This window comes from Pseudophryne corroboree, chromosome 4 (assembly GCF_028390025.1).
Source record: "Pseudophryne corroboree isolate aPseCor3 chromosome 4, aPseCor3.hap2, whole genome shotgun sequence".
Classification (NCBI taxonomy): Eukaryota; Metazoa; Chordata; class Amphibia; order Anura; family Myobatrachidae; genus Pseudophryne; species Pseudophryne corroboree.
Window position 1 is genome coordinate 401,793,419 of NC_086447.1, and position 24,624 is coordinate 401,818,042.

The window sequence follows — 24,624 nt, forward strand, 5'->3', positions numbered from 1 at the left end:
CAAATTGGCCCCGCAGAGGTTGGTACTCGGACTTACGGGGGATACTAGCGGAGGACCCTTGATGGTTACCTCGAAGGGAGGACCGGCTATATCAGGGGCCGTTCCTCCACTCAGGCCTGAACAGGCTACGTTTCATGGCGTGGCTGTTGAGACTCGGATCTTAAAAGACTGAGGGATACCAAGAACGGCTATTCCTAAAGATGATCGCTGCTAGGAAGCTGGTTACTCCCATGTACGACTGCAGACATTAGAAGAAGTACATGGACTGGTGTCAGGAACATGGGTGGAATTCGACGAACTTCCACTTATCCAGACTTCTACTTTTCATTCCAGCTGGTCTAGATGAAGGACTAAGACTAGGTTCCATGAAGGTTCAAGTTTCGGCTCTCTCCATCCTATTTCAATAGCGGTTAGCATCCTTACAAGAGGTTCAAACCTTTTTACAGGGGGTTCTGAGGATACAACCTCCTTTCCGCCCTCCCACTGCGCAGTGGGACTTCAATTTGTAGTTGGAATTTTTGAGATCACCATCTTTGGAGCCGTTGGAAAGAACAGACCTGCAATATATCTCTTGGAAGGTCACGTTATTATTTGCCTTGGCTTCGGCCAGAAGGGTTTCGGCGTTAGGAGCCCTATCACGTAAGAGTCCTTTGTTAATTTTCCAGAAGGATAGGGCAAAACTCCTTACATGAGCGGATTTCCTTGCTAAGGTCGTTTCGGGGTTTCACGTTAAACAACCGATTGTGGTCCCATCCTTTCAGGGATTCGCAGATGGGGACGTGTCTTAGGATGTTGTCCGAGCTTTACGAATTTACGTACAAGTTACGTCGTCCTTTAGAAGGTCGGACCATTGGTTGTTCTCTACGATGGTCCAAAGACTGGTTGGCCAGCATCTAGGCAGTCTTTGTTTAGATGGAATAGCCTTGCCAATCGGCAAGCTAATATTTCCTGTGGTAAGCAGGTTCCGGTTCAGACTGGTGCTCATAATTCCAGATCAGTGGGTGCCTCATGGGCGGCTATTAGAGGTGCTTCCACTTCTCAGTTTTGCAGAGCGACAACGTGGTCTTCAGCCCACACATTCGCAAACTTTTACAGGTTTGATACCTTTGCGTCCGGAGATTCTAAGTTTGGACGTTTAGTTTTGCAGGCCATCGACAGCACTCCCTCCCTTGGGGATAACTTTGGGACGTCCCCTACTGTATAAGACTCCAGTGTCCCCTAGTGGATGAAAGAGAAAAGAGGATTTTGGTACTTACCGATAAATCCATTTCTCTGAATCCTCTAGGGGACACTGGACGCCCACCTCGGTGCTGTCAACCTGCTGTGTTCAAAGTTCTTGTTCAAACAGTTCGTGCAAACAGCGTTGGTTTTTCTGTTAAGAGTTTCTTGGATGCTGTTTGATATGTTGTACGGTTCGGTTCCCCGCCAGGTGCTATAGTATCATGTCCTATTCTCTCAGTCAAATTTTCCAAACTGGTGGATGAGGGATGTGAAGGAGCCAGCTGTGCAGACAATGCTAATTTTAGATTGTGCCACACCTCCGGTTGCAAGCTTCACACCCCTACTGTATAAGACTCCAGTGTCCCCTAGAGGATTCAAAGAAATGGATTTATCGGTAAGTACCAAAATCCTCTTTTTATATATATATATATATATATATATATACAGTGCAAATGATGTGCGGCACTCAGGATTAAGGAAAAGAATCACCACCAGCGTTCTATCAACGTTTCAATTTTACTGAGAAAATTGTCATCAGGATCTCTCAGTAAAATTGAAACGTTGATAGAACGCTGGTGGTGATTCTTTTCCTTAATCCTGAGTGCCGCACATCATTTGCACTGCATCTACCCATCAGAAAGTGAGGGCACCAGGGACAATTGCACCAGTTATTGGAGTGCCGGACCGTTTTCAACATATATATATATATATATATATATATATGCAGAAATGGGTCGGCACTCACTTACTGTCCCACAAAAATGCTCCGGTGCCCTCCTTAAGTCAAATAGACTCCAATATACTACCCACGAAGGCGGCACTCGCAAGACTTTCAATAGAAGAATGAAGAGACGGACAGCTTCGTGTGTTTGCTTCGTGGGTAGTATATATATACAGTATTTGCTGGCGTATAAGACTACTTTTTTGCCCTGAAAAACATGCCTCCAAGTGGGGTGGTCGTCTTATACGCCGGGTGCACTTCAGTTGGGATAGACATAGCTGCCATAGTGGCCTTCCGATACTCGCCCGGTGCCCATAGTGGCCTCCCGATGCCCGCCCACCTCATTCTACTCACCATCCAGTATCGCGCGATATCCAGTGCGGCCGCGGCGGGTCACTAGTGCCAATTACAGGGAGCTGCAGGGACTGGCCGGAGGCGCTGCAGTCGCGTTGTGGCCGTACAATGGTGACAATGACAGGTACTGTAATGGCACTAATACTAATACTAATGGCACTCATGTGAAACCGGTAACACTAAATGCACACAGGGGTATACTTTTATACATTTTACAACTTTCTCCTCGCCCCCTCCCCCCTTCTTATGCATACCTTGATAAATACTCCCTATCCAAATCTCTTATCAGGTCATAATATACAGTATGTCACAAATCTGATGTTCTTTTACGTTTTATTTGGTGTGTGGAAGGGGGTAGTCTTATACGGCGAGTATATAACAAACTCTATATTTTGAGTGGAAATGTTGGGGGTCGTCTTATACGCCGGCAAATACGGTATATATATATATATATATATATATATATATATGTGTGTGTGTGTGTGTAAGCCAGGGTTAGTTATGCCACACGGTAGTCAGATTTGTGGGTATATAATTTTTATTATTGAAGGGCCCCATTCATATTGTTTATTGCTTGTTTGATATGGGATTCCCAGTGCTCCTTTTGGTACAATCAGTGTATGGAAGAAACCTATTTTGGGACGCCCTAGTAACTACTGCACCAGGTTCATGGAAACATAGGACACATATATGGAAGGGCTCCCTTAAAAAGGAGTTTATTCACATCCCAGATAACCATCATTCTACTGGGGTTGTTACATTTTAAGTGTTACTAAGGGAGACATATATACACAATATGTTATGGGAAGATGCACTCTCAAGTAGATGACTTACTTCCCTGACAAACATTATACTCATCCAGGGGAACACTACCGGTAAAAGGCAAGTCACCCAACGCAGCACAACATCTAGGTTGTTGCACTATAAGTGCATGTAGGGAAACGTATGTACAAAGTACAATACGGAAAGAGGCACTCTAAAGGAGCCTCCCAGGCAACCACATCTGCAAATAGGTTTCTTGCATATGTTAACTGTACCAATAGCAGCATTGTGCCTCCTGTATCACACAAGCAATAAACAGTATTATTGCAGTATTAAGGGGTATATGCAATTGCGGTCGAATTCCCGAAATTGTCGAATTTCGGGACTTTTTCGCAAAAAAAAAAAAAATCGTCAATGCAATTCAGTACTTTCCGGCAAAAAAACGGACTTTCAAAATTCGACTTTTTGAAATTCGACTTTTGTCAAATTCGACTTTTGTCAAATTCGACTTTTCTGCAATGATACAAGTGCTGCAATTCGACCAAAGTATATTCAATTGAAGTTTGGAAATTCGACAACAGTGCTTTTAGACAGTAAATTCGACATTTTCAATCCGCCACACTTTGGTGGGTGAAACTAATAAAAAAATTTTAAAACATGTTTTTTTTTGTGTTTTTTTTTTTTATTGATAATAGCATATCTATTTATATTAGACGGGATTAGGTACTTGGTTTGTCTTTTTTGGAGGCACAAGTATTATTTATATATTTTTGAAAATAATATTTTTATTTTTTTTAGATGGAATGGTAAAATTCAGAAAAAAAATGGCGTGGGGTCCCCCCTCCAAAGCATAACCAGCCTCGGGCTCTTCGAGCTGGTCCTGGTTCTAAAAATGCGGGGGAAAAATTGACAGGGGATCCCCCGTATTTTTAAAACCAGCACCGGGCTCCACTAGCTGGACAGATAATGCCACAGCCGGGGGTCACTTTTATACAGTGCCCTGCGGCCGTGGCATTAAATATCCAACTAGTCACCCCTGGCCGGGGTACCCTGGGGGAGTGGGGACCCCTTCAATCAAGGGGTTCCCCCCCCCCAGCCACCCAAGGGTCAGGGGTGAAGCCCGAGGCTGTCCCCCCCATCCAAGGGCTGCGGATGGGGGGCTGATAGCCTTGTCAAAATTGAAAGAATATTGTTTTTTCCAGTAGTACTACAAGTCCCAGCAAGCCTCCCCCGCAAGCTGGTACTTGGAGAACCACAAGTACCAGCATGCGGGAGAAAAACGGGCCTGCTGGTACCTGTAGTACTACTGGGAAAAAAATACCCAAATAAAAACAGGAGACACACCGTGACAAGTACAACTTTATTACACACTGCCGACACACACATACTTACCTATGTTGACACGAAGCAGTCGGTCCTCTTCTCCAAGTAGAATCCACGGGTACCTGAAAATAAAAGATAATTATACTCACCTGATCCAGGGTCCAGAGATAAATCCACGTACTTGTCAAAACAACAAAACGAACACCCGTACCAGCGGACTGAAAGGGGACACCCCCGTGACAGCTGTCACAGAAGTGTCTCTTCAGCCAGTCAGCGAGTGCAACGTCCTTGCACTCTGCTGATTGGCTCTGTGTGCGTCTGAGCTCAGACAGCGCATCGCAAAGCCTCTCCATTATATTCAATGGTGGGAACTTTGCGGTTAGTGGTGGGGTCACCCGCGGTCAGCGGCTGACCGCGGGTAACCCCGCTGCTGACGGCAAAGTTCCCACCATTGAAAGTAATGGAGGGAGCTGTGCGATGCGCTGTCTGAGCTCAGACGCGCACAGCCAATCAGGTGAGCGCCACGGAAGAAGCGCTTCCTGATTGGCTGAAGGGACCTCAGTGACAGGAGTCACGTGGGGTCCCGGCACATTCGGGGAAAGGGGTCTGATGTGTAAACATGGGACCCCTTTCAGTCCGCTGGTACGGGTGTTCGTTTTCTTTTTTTAACAAGTACGTGGATTATCTCCCGGACACTGAGGTGAGTCTAATTTTTTTCACAGGTACCCCGGATTGTCGGGAGACTGTGGCAGTCGGCGGGTCAACATAGGTAAGTATGTGTGTCGGCAGTTGTGTAATAAAGTTTTACTATCAAGGTGTGTGTCTCCTGTTTTTATTTGGATATTTTTTTTCCAGTAGAACTACAGGTACCAGCGGGCCCGTTTTTCTCCCACATGCTGGTACTTGTGGTTCTCCAAGTACCAGCTTGCGGGGGAGGCTTGCTGGGACTTGTAGTACTACAGGAAAAAACAATATTCTTTACATTTTCTCAAGGCTATCAGCCTCCCATCCGCAGCCCTTGGATGGGGGGGACAGCCTCGGGCTTCACCCCTGGCCCTTGGGTGGCTGGGGGGGGGGACCCCTTGATTGAAGGGGTCCCCACTCCCCCAGGGTACCCCGGCCAGGGGTGACTAGTTGGATATTTAATGCCACGGCCGCAGGGCGCTGTATAAAAGTGACCCCCGGCTGTGGCATTATCTGTCCAGCTAGTGGAGCCCGATGCTGGTGTATAAAATACGGGGGACCCCTACTCTTTTTGTCCCCCGTATTTTTTGCACCAGCACCAGGCGCAGAGCCCGGTGCTGGTTTTAAAAATACGGGGGATCCCCTGTCAATTTTCCCCCCGCATTTTTAGAACCAGGACCAGCTCGAAGAGCCCGAGGCTGGTTATGCTTTGGAGGGGGGACCCCACGCCATTTTTTTTCGGGTTTTTCACCGTTTTTTAAAATCGCGGCAAAATCCCGCAAATCGGCCGTTTTTCGCCCGCGGGACTGTCAAATCCGTTTTCCATTGAATATGGTGAATTTCGGCAACCACTTGCCGAAATTGGACGGTCGAATTGTGTCGAATTAAAAAAACGGCGATAATTTGCCGCGATTCGCCGCTAATTGCATATACCCCTAAGACTCCTGTACTTATACCTACAGCCGCACCAATAAACATACAAAAAATACAACCTTACATAAACATACAAAACAAGACACCATAGTTATCATAGGTGAGTGCTGAGTATTAAGGTACGATGGTCCATAGAAAACGTTCCCTCAGGGTTAGTATTGTTAGTATATTTTAAAACCTTGAACTGGTTTTATAATTTGTATTTTATGCTAATTTTTTTTTATCTACTAATAGAGCAGATAAAAATAATGTATATTATTTCTCAAACATAGAAGCTGATTTTTGAAGTTGCACATTAGTGCATTTACAGTCTTAGCCATATGTTCAATGTCATTTAGTTTAAATATCCAGTATTGTTACCTTCCCTACTTTCCTCAACATATTTAATTTTCGTTCTCATGCAGGTGTTAATGAAAAGATAGATATTAAAAGAAAGAAACGAGAAAGAAAGGGTTCGACATCTGGTATACCTACTACTACTACTACTACTACTACTACTACTTCTTCTACACCAAAGCCATCTGTTGACCAAATAAGACAAAGTGTTCGTCACTCTTTAAAAGACATATTAGTCAAAAGGTATGTCTAAAGTTTAGATCTCTACATAAGCACATTGGTATATGAACAAAATACAGAAGCAATATCACCAAGATTACATATATCATAATGCTGGTGCTAAAGTTGTAATGTTAGATGAGGAATTGCTTTTTACAGGGCAGAAAGTCATTGTTATATTATTTTGTATTGCCTAAGGTTGAGGATGTAAAGATTTCTTTGTAGCAAGTTTACTAATATTTGAAGTTAACTGTTGCCTTTACCAATATATTTATCTGCGACAAATGCAAAAAATAGAACGAAATGTGATGGTGACAATAGCTTCAGTGTTAGATTTGTTCACATGTGCTTCATTAGTTTTGATAATCTAAAAAAAATGCAAATACCAGTTGGCATATTTTACTTTATACTTGTATATTATGTCTGGGATAACACATTTGGAGAAATTCTTTTGGAGTTACTGTATAACATATGCTGGACAACCAAGATTCCAACTTATTAAAGGCATTACCATAGGAGTACTATCCATTTATATTTAAATGTGCATCTTTTCTAATATTATTTTTGACTGAAAAATGGCTCGAGAGCTACCACACATTTAATCCATCACCTTTCCTCAGAGCATGAACATACAATGGGTTGATTCAATATTTGACAGATTTGGGAGGTACACACTATATGATGTGTTCGATGGGGTTCAGTGTGATATACTGCCGGGCGGGATGCTGACGGTCAGAATACTGACTTCGGCATCACGATTGTCGAAATCCAGACAGGGGTTAGTAAACTATGCCACTCCCCCCCCTCTTCCCTACCTCCTAACTCTGACCCTCCTTTCCCGCAGCAAAAACCTATCCTTTCCCCTGTGGTGCCAAAACCTAACCCCCTCCTAATCCCCTCTCCTCCTTTATCTCCATCCAAGGCTTAGTAAATAGACCCCTTAGTCACCTGGAAACTACAGTTGCTAGGCATACTCAAAGACACTCCTAATCTGGCCCAAGTAAGGTCCCCAACTTTCTCTTCAGTGAATCTGATTACTATTTACTAATTCTTCTACAGCATTTTCATTCAAACATTTTTGGATTTGAGTAGCTAGGATTTTATTAGAGTCCCTGAAATTGTGTCCTCTAGTTCAGACAATCTGCCTAATTGCATTAGAAAGTAACAATATCTAGTGCATTAGAGCTGCATGGCAGCCCTTCTCAGGGATAAATTATGATACACAATTGATTCCTGCAGAAGGCTGCCAAGTAGCTAAAATGTGGGGCAGATGTATAAGGCATGTAGAAGTGATAAGTGGAAGGTGATAACGCACCAGCCACACAGCTCCCAACTGTCATTTTTCAAATCTGTAATGATTGGCTGGTGCATTATCACCTCGCGCTTATCACTGGTTTATCAATTCTCCAGGTTAATACATCTGCCCCATTGTTACTTTATACTTCATTTGGCACTAAATGAAGTGCTGACTGACTTCATGCAGTTACAGATGTGTCCTCATACACCTAGCCTCAGTACACCATGCTGCAGGATTTGCCTGTCCCTAGTGAGCTTGACCGCTCCTGTGAGACTCCTTATAGCGTTGGGTGTATTTTTTTTGCTAAAAGTGCGTCTTAGATACAACACGATACAGCTAGGATGCACCAGGAGACTGTTAATTAATTTGATAGATGAAACTTGCATATCTGTGTGCGACGGAACCTGTTTACAGAGTAGTACAGAATAGGGTGTAAAAAAGTGGGTAATGGTTATCAGCACTGTAAGGGTCTCTGGAATCATCTAGAGCACCCACGTACCACCTCTCAGTGTCTGCCGGAGCCTCAATGGCGAGAACCTGGGGGGCCGCAAGCTACCTCGCTGCAGGTGTCCAAGTGGTATAAAAAGGAGTGTGGTTGGCGGCAGACTGGCATTCCCCCTCCAGCGCTCACCCTTTGGCTACCCTGAGCCAGCGACTGAGCTATAGACTGAGCTATAAGCGGGCGGCCAGGCAACAGGAGGAGTGTAGCCTGAGAGGGCTGTTTACAGCTGCATTGAGAGCGGTTTCCGTCAGTTCCTGGTCACGATCAGCAAGTTACAGTGGCGCCTGAAACTAGGAGTATACGGTGCCTGCTGTGAGCATGAGTAGCAGCAGCAGAGTGGGGCGGGGCTGGTGCAGTCCAGCAGTGGAGCTCCCAGCTGACCACCAATGACTGCTCCAGATTAAGGTGTTAGGGGAGTGGCTGAAGCCTGTGACAGACAGCCGATGGGACCAGCAGTGAGAGACAATAGCACTATAGGTCTACTGAGTCGTGAGATTTTAACTACACTGCACTTTTCACAGACAGGAGACAGGGTTAATGCTAGAAATGTATATAAGCCTACAATCCCATACAACTGGAGGCATAGCTAACACAAGGAAACACAGGCTAATTATACAACCACATGTCATTAGCCACAAATTGTATACTTCTGACGTTATCCTCTAGGTCATTGGTCTTCAACCTGCGGCCTTCCAGCTGCTGTGGAACTACATCTTCCAGCATGCCATGCCACAGTTTTGCTATTAAGGCATGCTAAAACTAAGGCAGGGCATCCTGGGATGTGTAGATCCACGACAGCTGGAGGGCTGCAGGTTGAAGACCCATGCTCTAGCTCTAGGATCAGACTGTAACATGAAAAGTGATGCAACAGTTCCCTCTAGAGGTTAAAGTCAGCATTACATTATTTTTATTCATATAGAGAACTCAGCCTATTATTAAACTCTTTCAAGTTCTGATAGTGAGAGGAAAATCTAAATGACCTATCTCATGCTGTGTAACCTTAGATGTGGATACAGAGAGCACTCTGTCGACATAATAACACCATATACTGTACTTCCTAGGAACAGCATCTAAATAATTACTAGTAGACGAGACTTCTTTATACTCATTCTTAGGCCATGATTTATTATTTATTTATTTATTAACAGTTTCTTATATAGCGCAGCATATTCTGTTGCGCTTTACAATTAGAACAACAGTAATAGAACAAAACTGGGTAAAAACAGACAGACATAGAGGTAGGAAGGCCCTGCTCGCAAGCTTACAATCTGTGGGGAAATAGGCATTGATACACAAGGATAGAGTGATGTAATGAAGCCTAAGTCCAGTGGCTGTGCAGAATGCCAGCCAAACTCGGACATTTATTTTTACTGGGGCAATCAAAGAAAAGTTTTATTTTGGGATCATGTTGGGATCACTTGCTATAAGAGCTTTCATATTTAGTGATTCAGGAAAATTGTATTTAAAAATCAACAAAACATTTTTTATCTATTCACTAAATTAAAGGAATGCAAGTTCTTCAGGTGTGTTTGGGGGATGAGTTTTTACAGACAGTGTGTGCTCCCACTTCTGCGCAGGCGCACAAACGTAAGTGTAAAGATACTCCATTTAGAAAGGCACTTCAACTGTGTTGAATAAGCCCACCTGTTACATTTCCCTGGACCACAACAAGTGAGCTCCCAAATATCTTGTCCATTGATAATGTTATGAGCATGAAGAGGTATTGTGGGTCAAATCTGAAGATCTTCATAATCCCAGGTTATTAAGAGCTATCATTAACTACCTCTAAGCAGACCTCAAACTGTGGGTCCAGAGGCCCCATCTCAAAGGAGGATAATGTTATTCTACAATATCACTTGGTGGCTTTTTTGCATGCTGGTGTCCTCTTATGTACAACTCCTAAATGCAGTGATGGAAAGCAGATCTTAGGCAGGTATCCCAACCATACGGCACACATGATGGCAAGGTTGTCTTTGTTCAACTATGTCATGTACTTTCATGAAAAATAATTTAACTTTGTAAGTAGGGTTTGCGTGCAGCCCCAGTATAGTGCATGGTTTCTGGATGTGAGCCTTACCAGTGTTTGACAGCAGTTAATGACCTAGTCTTCCTTTGCTACATTGATGGAAGGGTTAGTTTACTTTTTGACTTGTCCCAAAACAAGACCTAGCCTACCCCTCATTGGTATAAGGTACTCTGCAGCAGTTGCATTTTGTAATAGTTCACAACAGGACTGCTTAAACACATTTCTCTTTCATCCACTAGGGGACACTGGAGTCCTATACAGTAGGGGTGTGAAGCCTTGAACCGGAGGTGTGGCACAATCTAAAATTAGCATTGTCTGCACAGCCGGCTCCTCCCCCTTCACATCCCTCCTCCCTCAGTTTGAAAAATTGTGCTGGAGGTACAGCACGTGGAGCACTGAGCTCCTGACTAAAATCTAACAGAGTGTGCTGCGTCCACCTAATAAAAGGGAGACAAAGCCACACATATATATTGGAGAGACAAAGATCCCTATTGAAGGGACCTGCATCTCTCCACAGGAGATCCTCCAAGTCCTCTAACAGTGAGTACTGTATAAGTAGCTTAGGCTAGGGTACTTCATGTAATATTTTTTTTTTGGGTTGCCTTCCTTATTTAATGTCACCCTTTATCACTGCTGCCTCCTGTAATAGAATTAGATCCCCTCTTGCAGCTACTGCGGCGGGCGCGGGAGCAGAGTGCGGCGCGGGACTCAGCCTTTCCTCTCTGAGCAGAGAGAGACGGCAGAGCGGCACGCTGCACAGCGACGGAGACTGACAGCTGAAGCGGAGCACAGGCACCGCTACGGGAAACTGTCCCGGCGCGCGCCGGCCAGCGGGTCCGGAGCGCGCCAAATAGTGGAGGGGGAAAAAAAATCAATAAACTATTGAGGAGGAAATAGCAACGATATATGGGGCAGCGGCAAGTGCTTCCATACAGTCTTAAAGGACATTTAGTGGGGGCCATATTTAATGATTATGGCGCCAGGCTGGGATAATGGATGGGTCCTCCCCCTCCCCCCAGTGAAGTACATAAGGGAAGATTGTTTATTAAAGAATTAGCTCCCCCTGCTGCACTGCCTGCATAGTGCATAGTATAATATAGCAGAGAGAGCGTTAGGTAACAGCTCCCTCTGCTGGTGTATAATATATATACGGTTATGAGGATCTCCTGAAAAGATTTATATTTTCAAGGGACTTCTGTTTCAAAGATCCTGCAGAAAATACACGGAAGCAAGCGAATACCAACTCTAACATCGTAGCTGATTTACAGTTGGGGTGTGAGGATTGCGAGTCGGCTGGTGTTTTATTTTTTTTTAATTAAAGTAAAGATATTGTCCTGCTCCTTTTATATACGAAAAGGACAGGTAATTCCAGCCGGATCCAGTACCTTCGCTTCCGTCATCTCCCAGTCTTTCTCTTCCAAGTTGAAAGGGTGAAAGCGCTGCGGGCTACCCTGGTACAGGGTTTTAAAAACAACATGTCTAAGGCAACCAAGACCTGCTATGTTTGTACGAAATGTAACAAGAAGAGCACACGGGAAGGCAGCTCCCGGGTGTGCGAGTCCTGCTTAGACAAGGACGCTCCACCTGGGAGCAGTGCTCTGGCTAAGGCATGGGAAGACAACCTTGCTAATAGAATCTCCATGGAGATGGCAGAATCACGCAAGCAACAATCAGAATGGGCTGCGGGATTCTCAAAGACGATGGAGGAATTTCTCATCAGGTTAACGCCGCCCGCACACGCAGAAACGAGTGTGCGCAAAGCTGTTAAAAGAACTCTTCCTGTGATACCAGAATTAGAGGAGGAAGAGGGTTTTCTTCTTGATACGGAGGAAGGTGAGTTAATTGAACCTAACCTAGACGCCGACTTTCCAGAAGAGGACTCGGCAATCTCAGGTCCAGACTCCTTAATTGACGCGGTAAAGGAGATACTAAGCTTTAAGAACGAGGAAATACGGGAGCCGGAAGATTTCGATTTGTTCGAATCCCAAAAGCCGCGTTTAGCAGTGTTTCCCATTCCTAAATCCCTCCAATCTCAGATAGAGGAGGCTTGGAAACAACCTGACAAACGGTTTCAATTTCCGAGACGGTTTCAGGTAACTTATCCCCTACCTAAGGGTGTAATGGACAAGTGGGAGACTCCGCCTGTAGTGGATGCTTCACTAGGAAGGTTGTCAAAAAAGATTTTTTTACCAATTCCTAACGTAACTACTGCGTTAAAGTAAATTTTTGTTGCAGCTGGTGCAGCGCAGAGACCTGCGATCGTCTGTGCTTGGGTCAACAAGGCCATGGGTGCATGGTCCGGCCGTATTGTACAAGCTATTGAGGAGGAAAATAGCTTAGAAGAGATTACCCAACTGGCGGAACACATTCGAGAATCTGCATCGTACTAGTGTCAAGCTTCTAAGGATATTAGCAGAATAGCATCGCGCATATCTGTATAGGCCATATCGGCTAGAAGGATTTTATGGCTCAGAGAATGGCAGGGAGACTCTGACACCAAAAAGGCGGTAGAATCCATCCCCTTTGGGGGTGAAATGCTGTTCGGACCAGAATTAGACAAGTGGATTTTGCAGGCTACAGCGAGGAAGTCCACTTTTCTGCCTACTCCTTATACGAGAACCGCTCCACAAACTAGGAGAGGTTATTCGGGACCAGCGTTTACTTCATTTAGATCACAGTCCTTTTGAGCCCGAGGAAGGGGTTTCGGTACACAAGCACAGTCCTTTTGAGCCCGAGGAAGGGGTTTCGGTACACAAGCACGTGGGGGCAGAGGTAGAGGACGCTCACAGGCAGCAACCAGAAAGCAGGATAAACCTACTGACAAGACCGTGGCATGACTGCCTCCCAGCTCACCTGGGGTCCCCCTTGGTGGGCGGCCGACTGGAAGGTTTTCAGGACATCTGGGCCAAAACCTCACCAGAACTTTGGGTGAACAACTTAATCTCTCAGGGATACAAACTGGAATTTCAACAGAGGCCTCACAGTCAGTTTTTTACAACAGGATTACCTCATTGCCCTCAAAAAGCAAGGGCACTATGGGCAGCAATTCTAAAATTGCTACAGGCAGAGGTCATTATTCCGGTTCCCGCTTCTCAGAGAGGAACGGGGTTCTATTCCAATCTTTTTGTCGTGCCAAAGCCAGACGGAACGGTCAGACCAATACTCAATTTAAAAGTTTTCAACCAGTTCTTAAGGGTCTACAAATTCAAGATGGAATCAATCCAATCGGTCATTGCAGGCTTAGAACAGGGCGAGTTCATGGTATCCATGGACATAAAAGATGCATATCTGCATATTCCAATCTGGACTCCTCACCAGGCTTACTTAAGGTTCGCACTGTTGGCGGATCCCTACCAATTCCGGGCCTTGCCGTTCGGTCTATCATCAGCCCCAAGAATCTTCACAAAGATCATGGCAATCATGGTTGCAGGACTGAGACTGTTGGGGGTAACGATTATACCCTATCTGGACGATTTACTGATCAAGGCACCATCTCAGAATCGACTGCTCAAGGATGTTCAGACATCCCATCAATTTCTAATTCAACATGGATGGATTGTCAATTTCCAATAGTCCAACCTCATACCGACTCAACGGATTCAATTCCTCGGTCTCATCTTGGACACGGTACTATTACGTGTGTTCCTGCCAGAGAACAAGGTCCAGGACCTACAGAGATTAGTGGCTCAGGTACTGAGGACGCAAACTGTTTCTCTGCACCTCTGTGTGCAACTTCTCGGGAAGATGGTGGCGTCGTTCGAAGCTCTCCAGTACGGCAGACTTCATTCCCGACCATTCCAAATAAACCTCATTGCTCAGGGAGCAGGCTCGCACTGGCTTCTCCATCGGAGAATCAGACTTCAACCGCAAGTACGGGTCTCCTTGATATGGTGGTCGTTACACAAGAACCTTGCAGCCGGCAAGAAATTCTGCATTTGGGCTTGGAGGATTCTGACAACGGACGCCAGTCTCAGAGGTTGGGGAGCCGTCCTAGAGGACCATCAGTTTCAAGGACGGTGGACGTTACAGGAGAGCAGACTACCCATAAATATCCTCGAACTAAGAGCAGTTTACAATGCGCTTCTCTTAGCAGAAGACCTAGTCATGAATCAACACATCAGGATTCAGTCGGACAATGTCACGACGACGGCTTACATAAACCGTCAAGGAGGAACAAAGAGCAGGATGGCGTTAAAAGAAGCCACAAAGATCTTGTTGTGGGCAGAAAGACGAAACATCATCCTATCGGCAGTGTTCATTCCAGGTGTGGAGAACTGGGAAGCAGATTACCTCAGTCGCCAGGACATGCATCCGGGAGAGTGGTGCCTACATCCACGGATTTTCAACATGGTTGTGAGACGATGGGGTCTGCCTCAGGTGGACCTAATGGCGTCTCGGCAAAACCATCAGCTGCCCAGATATGTGTCAAGGACTCGAGATCCAGCAGCAGAAGGAGTGGACGCATTAACGCTTCCTTGGTGTTACAGGAGGGTTTACATATTTCCACCATTCCCACTCATACCCAGGGTTCTGAAAAGGGTAAAGCGGGAACGAGTGTGGGCGATTCTAATCGCACCAGATTGGCCCCGCAGGAGTTGGTACTCCGACCTGCGGGGGTTACTTGCGGAAGATCCTTGGAGGTTACCTCAGAGAGAGGACCTGCTATCTCAGGGACCATTTCTACACCCCGACCTGAACAGGCTGCGTTTGACGGCGTGGCTATTGAAACCCGGATCTTAAGAAACAGAGGGATTCCACGAACGGCCATTCCTACAATGATTACCGCTAGGAAGCTGGTCACAGACAGGCACTACTACAGGATTTGGAGACGGTACATGGCTTGGTGTCAGGAACGGGGATGGAATTCAACGAACTTCCACTTATCTCGACTTCTACTTTTCCTTCAGGCCGGTCTAGAGGGAGGACTCAGACTGGGTTTTTTGAAGGTTCAGATTTCGGCTCTCTCCATCCTTTTTCAACAGCGGCTAGCATCCTTGCCAGAGATTCAAACCTTTTTTACAGGGGGTTCTGAGGATTCAACCACCTTTTCGTCCTCCCACGGCACCATGGGACTTAAATTTGGTGTTAGAATATTTGAAGTCACCGACTTTTGAGCCGTTGACAGGAACAGACCTGAAATATCTCTCTTGGAAGGTTACGTTATTACTTGCCTTGGCTTCGGCTAGGCGGGTTTCTGAGTTGGGAGCCTTATCCTGTAAGAGTCCTTTCTTAGTTTTTCATGAGGATAGGGCGGAACTCCGTACAAGAGCAGACTTCCTTCCGAAGGTGGTTTCGGGGTTTCACGTAAACCAGCCAATAGTGGTCCCATCTTTCCAGGGTCTCACAGATGAGGACGTGTCCTTGGATGTTGTCCGAGCTTTACGGGTATACTTACAGGTTACGTCGTCCTTCAGAAAGTCGGACCATTTGTTTGTTCTTTATGATGGGCCAAAGAAGGGTTGGCCGGCATCTAAGCAGTCTTTGTCTAGATGGATTAGACTTGCCATTCGGCAAGCTTATGTTTCCTGTGGCAAACAGGTTCCGGTTCAGACGGGTGCTCATACTACCCGTTCAGTGGGTGCCTCGTGGGCGGCTGCCAGGGGTGCTTCCACCACTCAACTTTGCAGAGCGGCGACGTGGTCTTTAGCCCACACGTTCGCGAAATTTTACAAGTTTGATACTTTTGCGTCCGGAGAATCTAAGTTCAGACGTTTAGTTTTGCAGGCCACCGACAACACTCCCTCCCTGGGGGTAAACTTTGGGACGTCCCCTACTGTATAGGACTCCAGTGTCCCCTAGTGGATGAAAGAGAAAAGAGGATTTTGGTACTTACCGATAAATCCATTTCTCTGAATCCTCTAGGGGACACTGGACGCCCGCCTCGGTGCTGTCAACCTGCTGTGTTCAAAGTTCTTGTTTTAAACAGTTCGTATAGACAGCGTTCCTTATTCGGTTAAGAGTTCTTGGCCGCTGTTTGATATGTCGTACGGTTCGGTTCCTCGCCATGTGCTATAGTGTCATGTCCTATTCTCTCAGTCAAATTTTTCAAACTGAGGGAGGAGGGATGTGAAGGGGGAGGAGCCGGCTGTGCAGACAGTGCTAATTTTAGATTGTGCCACACCTCCGGTTCAAGGCTTCACACCCCTACTGTATAGGACTCCAGTGTCCCCTAGAGGATTCAGAGAAATGGATTTATCAGTAAGTACCAAAATCCTCTTTTTATGGTGCTGCTCTGTTCTCACAAAAGGGAATGATGTTTTTCTGCAAAAGTTATGTCATCCCCATATGGGAAGAAACCCTTTTGAGACCCTTTAAACATCTAATTGTCTACCTCTGCCCTATATCAGTGGTTCTCAACCGCGGAAATAATTTGCTCCACCTGTGGGTCTTTTAAAATGTGTCAGTGAGTATTGAATACACCTGTGCACCAGTTAGGTAACCTAGAAAACATGAACTGTTGGGGGTACTTGAGGACTGAGGTTGAGAACCACTGCCCTATATAATTTACAGTTCACAGTTTCAACACCATTAATGTTTAAAATAATTCTTATCTGTGCTGGCTTTTTGAATCATTGTTACACTTCTAAGGCACTGGTCTTTCATGTAATCAGTATGATACTTCTAAAGATTGGTTTATTGCTGTTTCTTTGACCAGGCTTTCGGAATCAACTTCAAAGATTCCTGCAGAAAGAGCTACAAAAGTATCAGCCAAGATTGAAAAGGAATTATTTTCATTTTATCGAGATACAGATTCGAAGTATAAAAATAAGTACCGAAGCTTAATGTTTAACTTGAAAGATCCTAAAAACAATGTAAGTTTGAAAATATTACAGCCTTATATTAATTAATGCAACATGTTATTTGTCTGGTGTGTATTGCAATAATCATAAACACAATCTGTTTTATCTTTGTTTTCTAGGTTTTATACAAGAGAGTACTGAGAGGTGATATCACCCCTGAACATCTCATTAAGATGACTCCAGAAGAGTTGGCGTCTAGAGAGCTTGCAGCTTGGCGACAGAGGGAAAATAGACATGTAATATATTGCTACTGTTATGTTAAGTTTACGTTCCATTATTTTAAATATAGACAAGGCAAATGCCTTCATTGTTAATTTCCTGCTGACATTTTTTTCTGATACTGGAGTTATGTGTTAGATCAGATTTTTTACAGTTAAATAAAATGAATTATACTATGGACTGATCAAGATGCACAGTTAACAAAAATGATCACTATCCAATTTGACAACATGTGACTGTATTTTCTAAGAGAGTGATAATCAATTTTAAAGGTGTTATTGTAATAGTAAGTTTTTGCTCGTTTAATGACCACACTCCACAATATTATGCAGTTGCCATGTATTATGCTGATGTTACATTGTGTTGCAAGCTTTAGTCATATGCTCTTTCTTCCCTCTATAGACCATTGAAATGATTGAAAAAGAACAGCGTGAAGTTGAACGACGCCCAATCACTAAAATTACACATAAAGGTGAAATCGAAATAGAAAGTGATGCTCCTATGAAAGAACCAGAAGTCATGGACACTGAAGTAAACATTTGACATTTTGTTCATTGAGTCTTTATTGTGTGATTCCCTTATTTCCTGAACTAGTTATGATTGCAATGGTCTGTCCTTTTAATTCAAATTTCAATACTATCAAACATCATTGTGGATGTTGTCAGTCCTGAAGAACCTAGAAAAATGGCAGTGCTTGCAGAGAGGCGACAGACACAAACCCCTACTTTTTCTCTCAGCCTTTATATTTATTTCAAATGTTAGTGGCACAGATAAAACGTATTTTGTACATACTTTTAATAGAGCATTAACAGTTTGCTGTCAAAGCTTACCTCCAGCTTAGTGTACAGACTTTGCAAATACAATTAGGTAGGCTTTAAGATTACACATATGCCTAATTAATGCCCCTGTGTAGCAACCCTTTTACAAATCTACAGAATTCCCTTCACCACATTTAATCATTAACATGTGTTACCCTTCAATCCCTCACTTATTTTTCCTTTACCACTATTACAAAAAACATTGATTTATAAAATGCAAATTACCCTTCAATCCCTCACTTATTTTTCCTTTACCACTATTACAAAAAACATTGATTTATAAAATGCAATTAAAATATCTATATATAATTTTGGACATTGCTGCCACGAAGCTTGAATATGATGCTTGCAATTATCAACTGTAATCTATGCATAAAAAGACCCACAACTTGATGAAATAATACAGTGAGACACGTTGGTGTTAGGGGTGTAGTATGGTATGCCGGCGGCCGGGCTCCCGGTGACCAGCATACCGGTGCCGGGAGCCCGACCGCCGGCATACCGACAGCGTGGCGAGCGGCGCAAAGGAGCCCCTTGCGGGCTCACTGCGCTCGCGGTGGCGCGCTATTTATTCTCCCTCCAGGGGGGTCGTGGACCGCCACGAGGGAGAATATCTGTCGGTATGCCGGGTGTCGGGATTCCGGCGCCGGTATACTGTGCGCCGGGATCCCGGCCATTCGGCATACTAAAGACCACCCGGTGTTAGATATATAAATAAATCTCACTGTGAATGTACCTCAAATTGGGAGACCGTCTTTGAATACAATTTGAAGCAATTAATTAAATCAAAAAAATGCTGCCTGTCTCATTGGAGAATAATATATAATTTTTATTTACCACCACAAATTCTTTATTACAGAGTACACTAAATTATTGATATGTGCCCCAGATATAGGGGTATATGCAATTAGCGGCGAATCGCGGCAATTTTTCACCCGTTTTTTAATTCGACACAATTCGACCGTCAAATTCCGGCAAGTGGGTGCCGAAATTTACCATATTCAATAAAAAACGGATTCGACAGTCCCGCTGTCGAAAAAAGGCCGATTTGACGGATTTTGATCCAATTTTTTAAAAACGGGAAAAAACGGTAAAAAACCCGAAAAAAAAGTGCGTGGGGTCCACCCTCCAAAGCATAACCAGCCTCGGGCTCTTCGAGCCGGTCCTGGTTCTCAAAATCCGGGGGGGGGGAAATGACAGGGGATCCCCCGTATTTTTAAAACCAGCACCGGGCTCTGCGCCTGGTGCAAAAAATACGGGGGACAAAAAGAGTAGGGGTCCCCCGTATTTTTTACACCAGCATCGGGCTCCACTAGCTGGACAGATAATGCCACAGCCGGGGGTCACTTTTATACAGCGCCCTGCGGCCGTGGCACTAAATATCCAACTAGTCACCCCTGGCCGGGGTACCCTGGGGGAGTGGGGACCCCTTCAATCAAGGGGTCCCTCCCCCCAGCCACCCAAGGGCCAGGGGTGAAGCCCGAGGCTGTGTCCCCCCCCCCCCCCCCATCCAAGGGCTGCTGATGGGGGGCTGATAGCCTTGAGAAATTTTAAAGAATATTGTTTTTTCCAGTAGTACTACAAGTCCCAGCAAGCCTCCCCCGCAAGCTGGTACTTGGAGAACCACAAGTACCAGCATGCGGGAGAAAAACGGGCCCGCTGGTACCTGTAGTTCTACTGGGAAAAAAATACCCAAATAAAAACAGGAGACACACACCGTGAAAGTAAAACTTTTTTTCATACATGCCGACACATACATACTTACCTATGTTGACCCGCCGACTGCCACGCCCCCCTCGTCACTGAAGAATCCGGGGTACCTGTGAAAAAAATTATACTCACCTCAATCCAGTGTCCGGATCTTTTAAAATAATCCTCGTACTTGGCACAAAAAAAAAACGAACACCCGAACCAAACTGACTGAAAGGGGTCCCATGTTTACACATGGGACCCCTTTCCCCGAATGCAGAGACCCCCCCGTGACTGCTGTCACAGAAAGGTCTCTTCAGCCAATCAGCGAGCGCAACGTCCTGGCACTCTGCTGATTGGCTGTATGCGCGTCTGAGCTGTCAGACAGCGCATCGCAAAGCCTCTCCATTATATTCAATGGTGGGAACTTTGCGTCAGCGGTGAGGTCACCCGCGGTCAGCGGCTGACCGCGGGTAACCCCACCGCTACCCGCAAAGTTCCCACCATTGAAACTAATGGAGGGAGCTGTGCGATGCAGACGCGCATACAGCCAATCAGGTGAGTGCTACGAAGTAGCGCTTCCTGATTGGCTGAAGGGACCTTCTGTGACAGCAGTCACGTGGGGTCCCGGCATTCGTGGAAAGGGACCCCTTTCAGTCCGTTTGGTCCGGGTGTTCGTTTTGTTGTTTTGCCAAGTACGAGGATTATAATCTGGACACTGGATTGAGGTGAGTATAATTTTATTCACAGGTACACGTGGATTCTACTTGGACTAGTGGACAGAGGTCGGCGTGTGAACATAGGTAAGTATGTGTGTCGACATGTGTGTAATAGAAAGTATATTTAGGTTTTTTATTTTACAGTGAGATCTGCTGGCAACAGGCTCACTGCATCGAGGGACTAAGGGGAGAAGAAGCGAACCTACCTGCTTGCAGCTAGCTTGGGCTTCTTAGGCTTCTGGACACCATTAGCTCCAGAGGGATCGACCGCATGGAACTGGCCTTGGTGTTCGTTCCCGGAGCCGCGCCGCCATCCCCCTTACAGAGCCAGAAGCAAGAAGAGGTCCGGAAAATCGGCGGCAGAAGACTTCGGTCTTCACCAAGGTAGCGCACAGCACTGCAGCTGTGCGCCATTGCTCCTCATGCACACTTCACACTCTGGTCACTGAGGGTGCAGGGCGCTGGGGGGGGGCGCCCTGAGGGCAATATATGACACCTTGGCTGGCAAATTTACATCATATATAGTCCTAGAAGCTATATAGATGTAAAATTACCCCTGCCAGTATTCCAGAAAAAGCGGGAGAAAGTAAGTTAAAAAAGGGGCGGGGCTTCTCCCTCAGCACACTGGCGCCATTTTCTCTTCACAGTGCAGCTGGAAGACAGCTCCCCAGGCTCTCCCCTGTAGTTTTCAGGCTCAAAGGGTTAAAAAGAGAGGGGGGGCACAAAATTTAGGCGCAATATTGTATATACAAGCAGCTATTGGGAAAAATTCACTCAATATAGTGTTAATCCCAAAATTATATAGCGCTCTGGTGTGTGCTGGCATACTCTCTCTCTGTCTCCCCAAAGGGCTGTGTGGGGTCCTGTCCTCAGTCAGAGCATTCCCTGTGTGTGTGTGCGGTGTGTCGGTACGGCTGTGTCGACACGTTTGATGAGGAGGCTTATGTGATGGCAGAGCAGATGCCGATAAATGTGATGTCGCCCCCTGTGGGGCCGACACCATAGTGGATGGATAGGTGGAAGGTATAAACCGACAGTGTCAACTCCTTACATAAAAGGCTGGATGACGTAACAGCTATGGGACAGCCGGCTTCTCAGCCCGCACCTGCCCAGGCGTCTCAAAGGCCATCAGGGGCTCAAAAACGCCCGCTCCCTCAGATGGCAGACACAGATGTCGACACGGAGTCTGACTCCAGTGTCGACGAGGTTGAGACATATACACAATCCACTAGGAACATCCGTTACATGATCCCGGCAATAAAAAATGTGTTACACATTTCTGACATTAACCCAAGTACCACTAAAAAAGGGTTTTATGTTTGGGGAGAAAAAGCAGGCAGTGTTTTGTTCCCCCATCAAATGAGTGAATAAAGTGTGAAAAAGCGTGGGTTCCCCCGATAAGAAACTGGTAATTTCTAAAAAGTTACTGATGGCGTACCCTTTCCCGCCAGAGGATAAGTTACGCTGGGAGATATCCCCTAGGGTGGATAAGGCGCTCACACGTTTGTCAAAAAAGGTGGCACTGCCGTCTTAGGATACGGCCACTTTGAAGGTACCTGCTGATAAAAAGCAGGAGGCTATCCTGAAGTCTGTATTTACACACTCCGGTACTAGACTGAGACCTGCAGATAGTGCTGCTGCAGCGTGGTCTGTAACCCTGTCAAACAGGGATACTATTTTGCGAACATAAGACGTCGTCTTATATATGAGGGATGCACAGAGGGATATTTTGCCGGCTGGCATCCAGAATTAATGCAATGTCCATTCTGTCAGGAGGGTATTAGAGACCCGACACTGGACAGGTGATGCTGACTTTAAAAGGCACATAGAGCCTTATAAGGGTGAGGAATTGTTTGGGGATGGTCTCTGGGACCTCGTATCCACAGCAACAGCTGGGAAGAAATTTTTTTACCTCAGGTTTCCTCACAGCCTAAGAAAGCACTGTATTATCAGGTACAGTCCTTTCGGCTTCAGAAAAGCAAGCGGGTCAAAGGCGCTTCCTTTCTGCACAGAGACGAGGGAAGAGGGAAAAAGCTGCACCAGTCAGCCAGTTCCAAGAATCAAAATTCTTCCCCCGCTTCCTCTGAGTCCACCGCATGACGCGGGGGCTCCACAGGCGTAGCCAGGTACGGTGGTGGGCCGCCTCAAAAATTTCAGCGATCAGTGGGCTCGCTCACAGGTGGATCCCTGGATCCTTCAAGTAGTATCTCAGGGGTACAAGCTGGAATTCGAGGCGTCTCCCCCCCGCCGTTTCCTCAAATCTGCCTTGCCGACAACTCCCTCAGGCAGGGAGGCTGTGCTAGAGGCAATTCACAAGCTGTATTCCCAGCAGGTGATAGTCAAGGTGCCCCTACTTCAACAAGGACGGGGTTACTATTCCACACTGTTTGTGGTACCGAAACCGGACGGTTCGGTGAGACCCATTTTAAATTTGAAATCCTTGAACACATACATAAAAAAATTCAAGTTCAAGATGGAATCGCTCAGGGCGGTTATTGCAAGCCTGGAGGAGGGGGATTACATGGTATCCCTGGACATCAAGGATGCTTACCTACATGTCCCCATTTACCATCCTCACCAGGAGTACCTCAGATTTGTGGTACAGGATTGCCATTACCAATTCCAAACACTGCCGTTTGGACTGTCCACGGCACCGAGGGTCTTTACCAAGGTAATGGCAGAAATGATGATACTCCTTCGAAAAAAGGGAGTTTTAATTATCCCGTACTTGGACGATCTCCTTATAAAGGCGAGGTCCAAGGAGCAGTTGTTGGTCGGAGTAGCACTATCTCGGGAAGTGCTACAACAGCACGGATGGATTCTATACATTCCAAAGTCACAGCTGGTTCCTACCACACGCCTGCTGTTCCTGGGGATGGTTCTGGACACAGAACAGAAAAAAGTGTTTCTCCCGCAGGAGAAAGCCAAGGAGCTGTCATCTCTAGTCAGAGACCTCCTGAAACCAAAACAGGTATCGGTGCATCACTGCACACGAGTCCTGGGAAAAATGGTAGCTTCTTACGAAGCAAAATTCCATTCGGCAGGTTCCATGCAAGAACCTTTCAGTGGGACCTCTTGGACAAGTGGTCGGGATCGCATCTTCAGATGCATCGGCTGATAACCCTGTCTCCAAGGACCAGGGTATCTCTACTGTGGTGGCTGCAGAGTGCTCATCTTCAAGAGGGCCGCAGATTCGGCATACAGGACTGGGTCCTGGTAACGACGGATGCCAGCCTTCGAGGCTGTGGGGCAGTCACACAGGGAAAAAATATCTAAGGACTTTGGTCAAGTCAGGAGTTGTCCCTACACATAAATATTCTGGAACTGAGGGCCATTTACAATGCCCTAAGTCTGGCAAGGCCTCTGCTTCAAAACCAGCCGGTACTGATCCAATCAGACAACATCACGGCAGTCGCCCATGTAAACCGACAGGGCGGCACAAGAAGCAGGATGGCGATGGCAGAAGCCACAAGGATTCTCCGATGGGCGGAAAATCACGTCTTAGCACTGTCAGCAGTGTTCATTCCGGGAGTGGACAACTGGGAAGCAGACTTCCTCAGCAGACACGACCTACACCCGGGAGAGTGGGGACTTCATCCAGAAGTCTTCCAACTGTTGGTAAACCGTTGGGAAAGGCCACAGGTGGACATGATGGCGTCCCGCCTAAGCAAAAAACTAGATATTGCGCCAGATCAAGGGACCCTCAGGCAATAGCTGTGGATGCTCTAGTGACACCGTGGGTGTACCAGTCGGTTTATGTATTCCCTCCTCTGCCTCTCATACCAAAGGTACTGAGAATAATAAGAAAACGAGGAGTAAGAACGATACTCGTGGTTCCGGATGGGCCAAGAAGAGCTTGGTACCCAGAACTTCAAGAAATGATATCAGAGGACCCATGGCCTCTACCGCTCAGACAGGATCTGCTACAGCAGGGGCCCTGTCTATTCCAAGACTTACCGTGGCTGCGTTTGACGGCATGGCGGTTGAATTCCGGATCCTAA

At 46.0% G+C, this 24,624-nt stretch overlaps 1 protein-coding gene across 5 annotated transcripts in view; it reads left to right on the forward strand.

Moving 5' to 3' along the window:
• Nucleotides 1–24,624, forward strand: part of PHF3 (PHD finger protein 3) — a 322,047-nt gene that overhangs the window by 183,846 nt on the left and 113,577 nt on the right. For all 5 annotated transcript variants that reach the window (XM_063916746.1, XM_063916748.1, XM_063916749.1 and 2 more), the window contains 4 exons: nt 6,403–6,577; nt 17,034–17,190; nt 17,298–17,414; nt 17,800–17,928. In XM_063916746.1, coding sequence (XP_063772816.1) covers nt 6,403–6,577; nt 17,034–17,190; nt 17,298–17,414; nt 17,800–17,928 — 578 coding nt within the window. The remainder of the gene's footprint in view (nt 1–6,402; nt 6,578–17,033; nt 17,191–17,297; nt 17,415–17,799; nt 17,929–24,624) is intronic.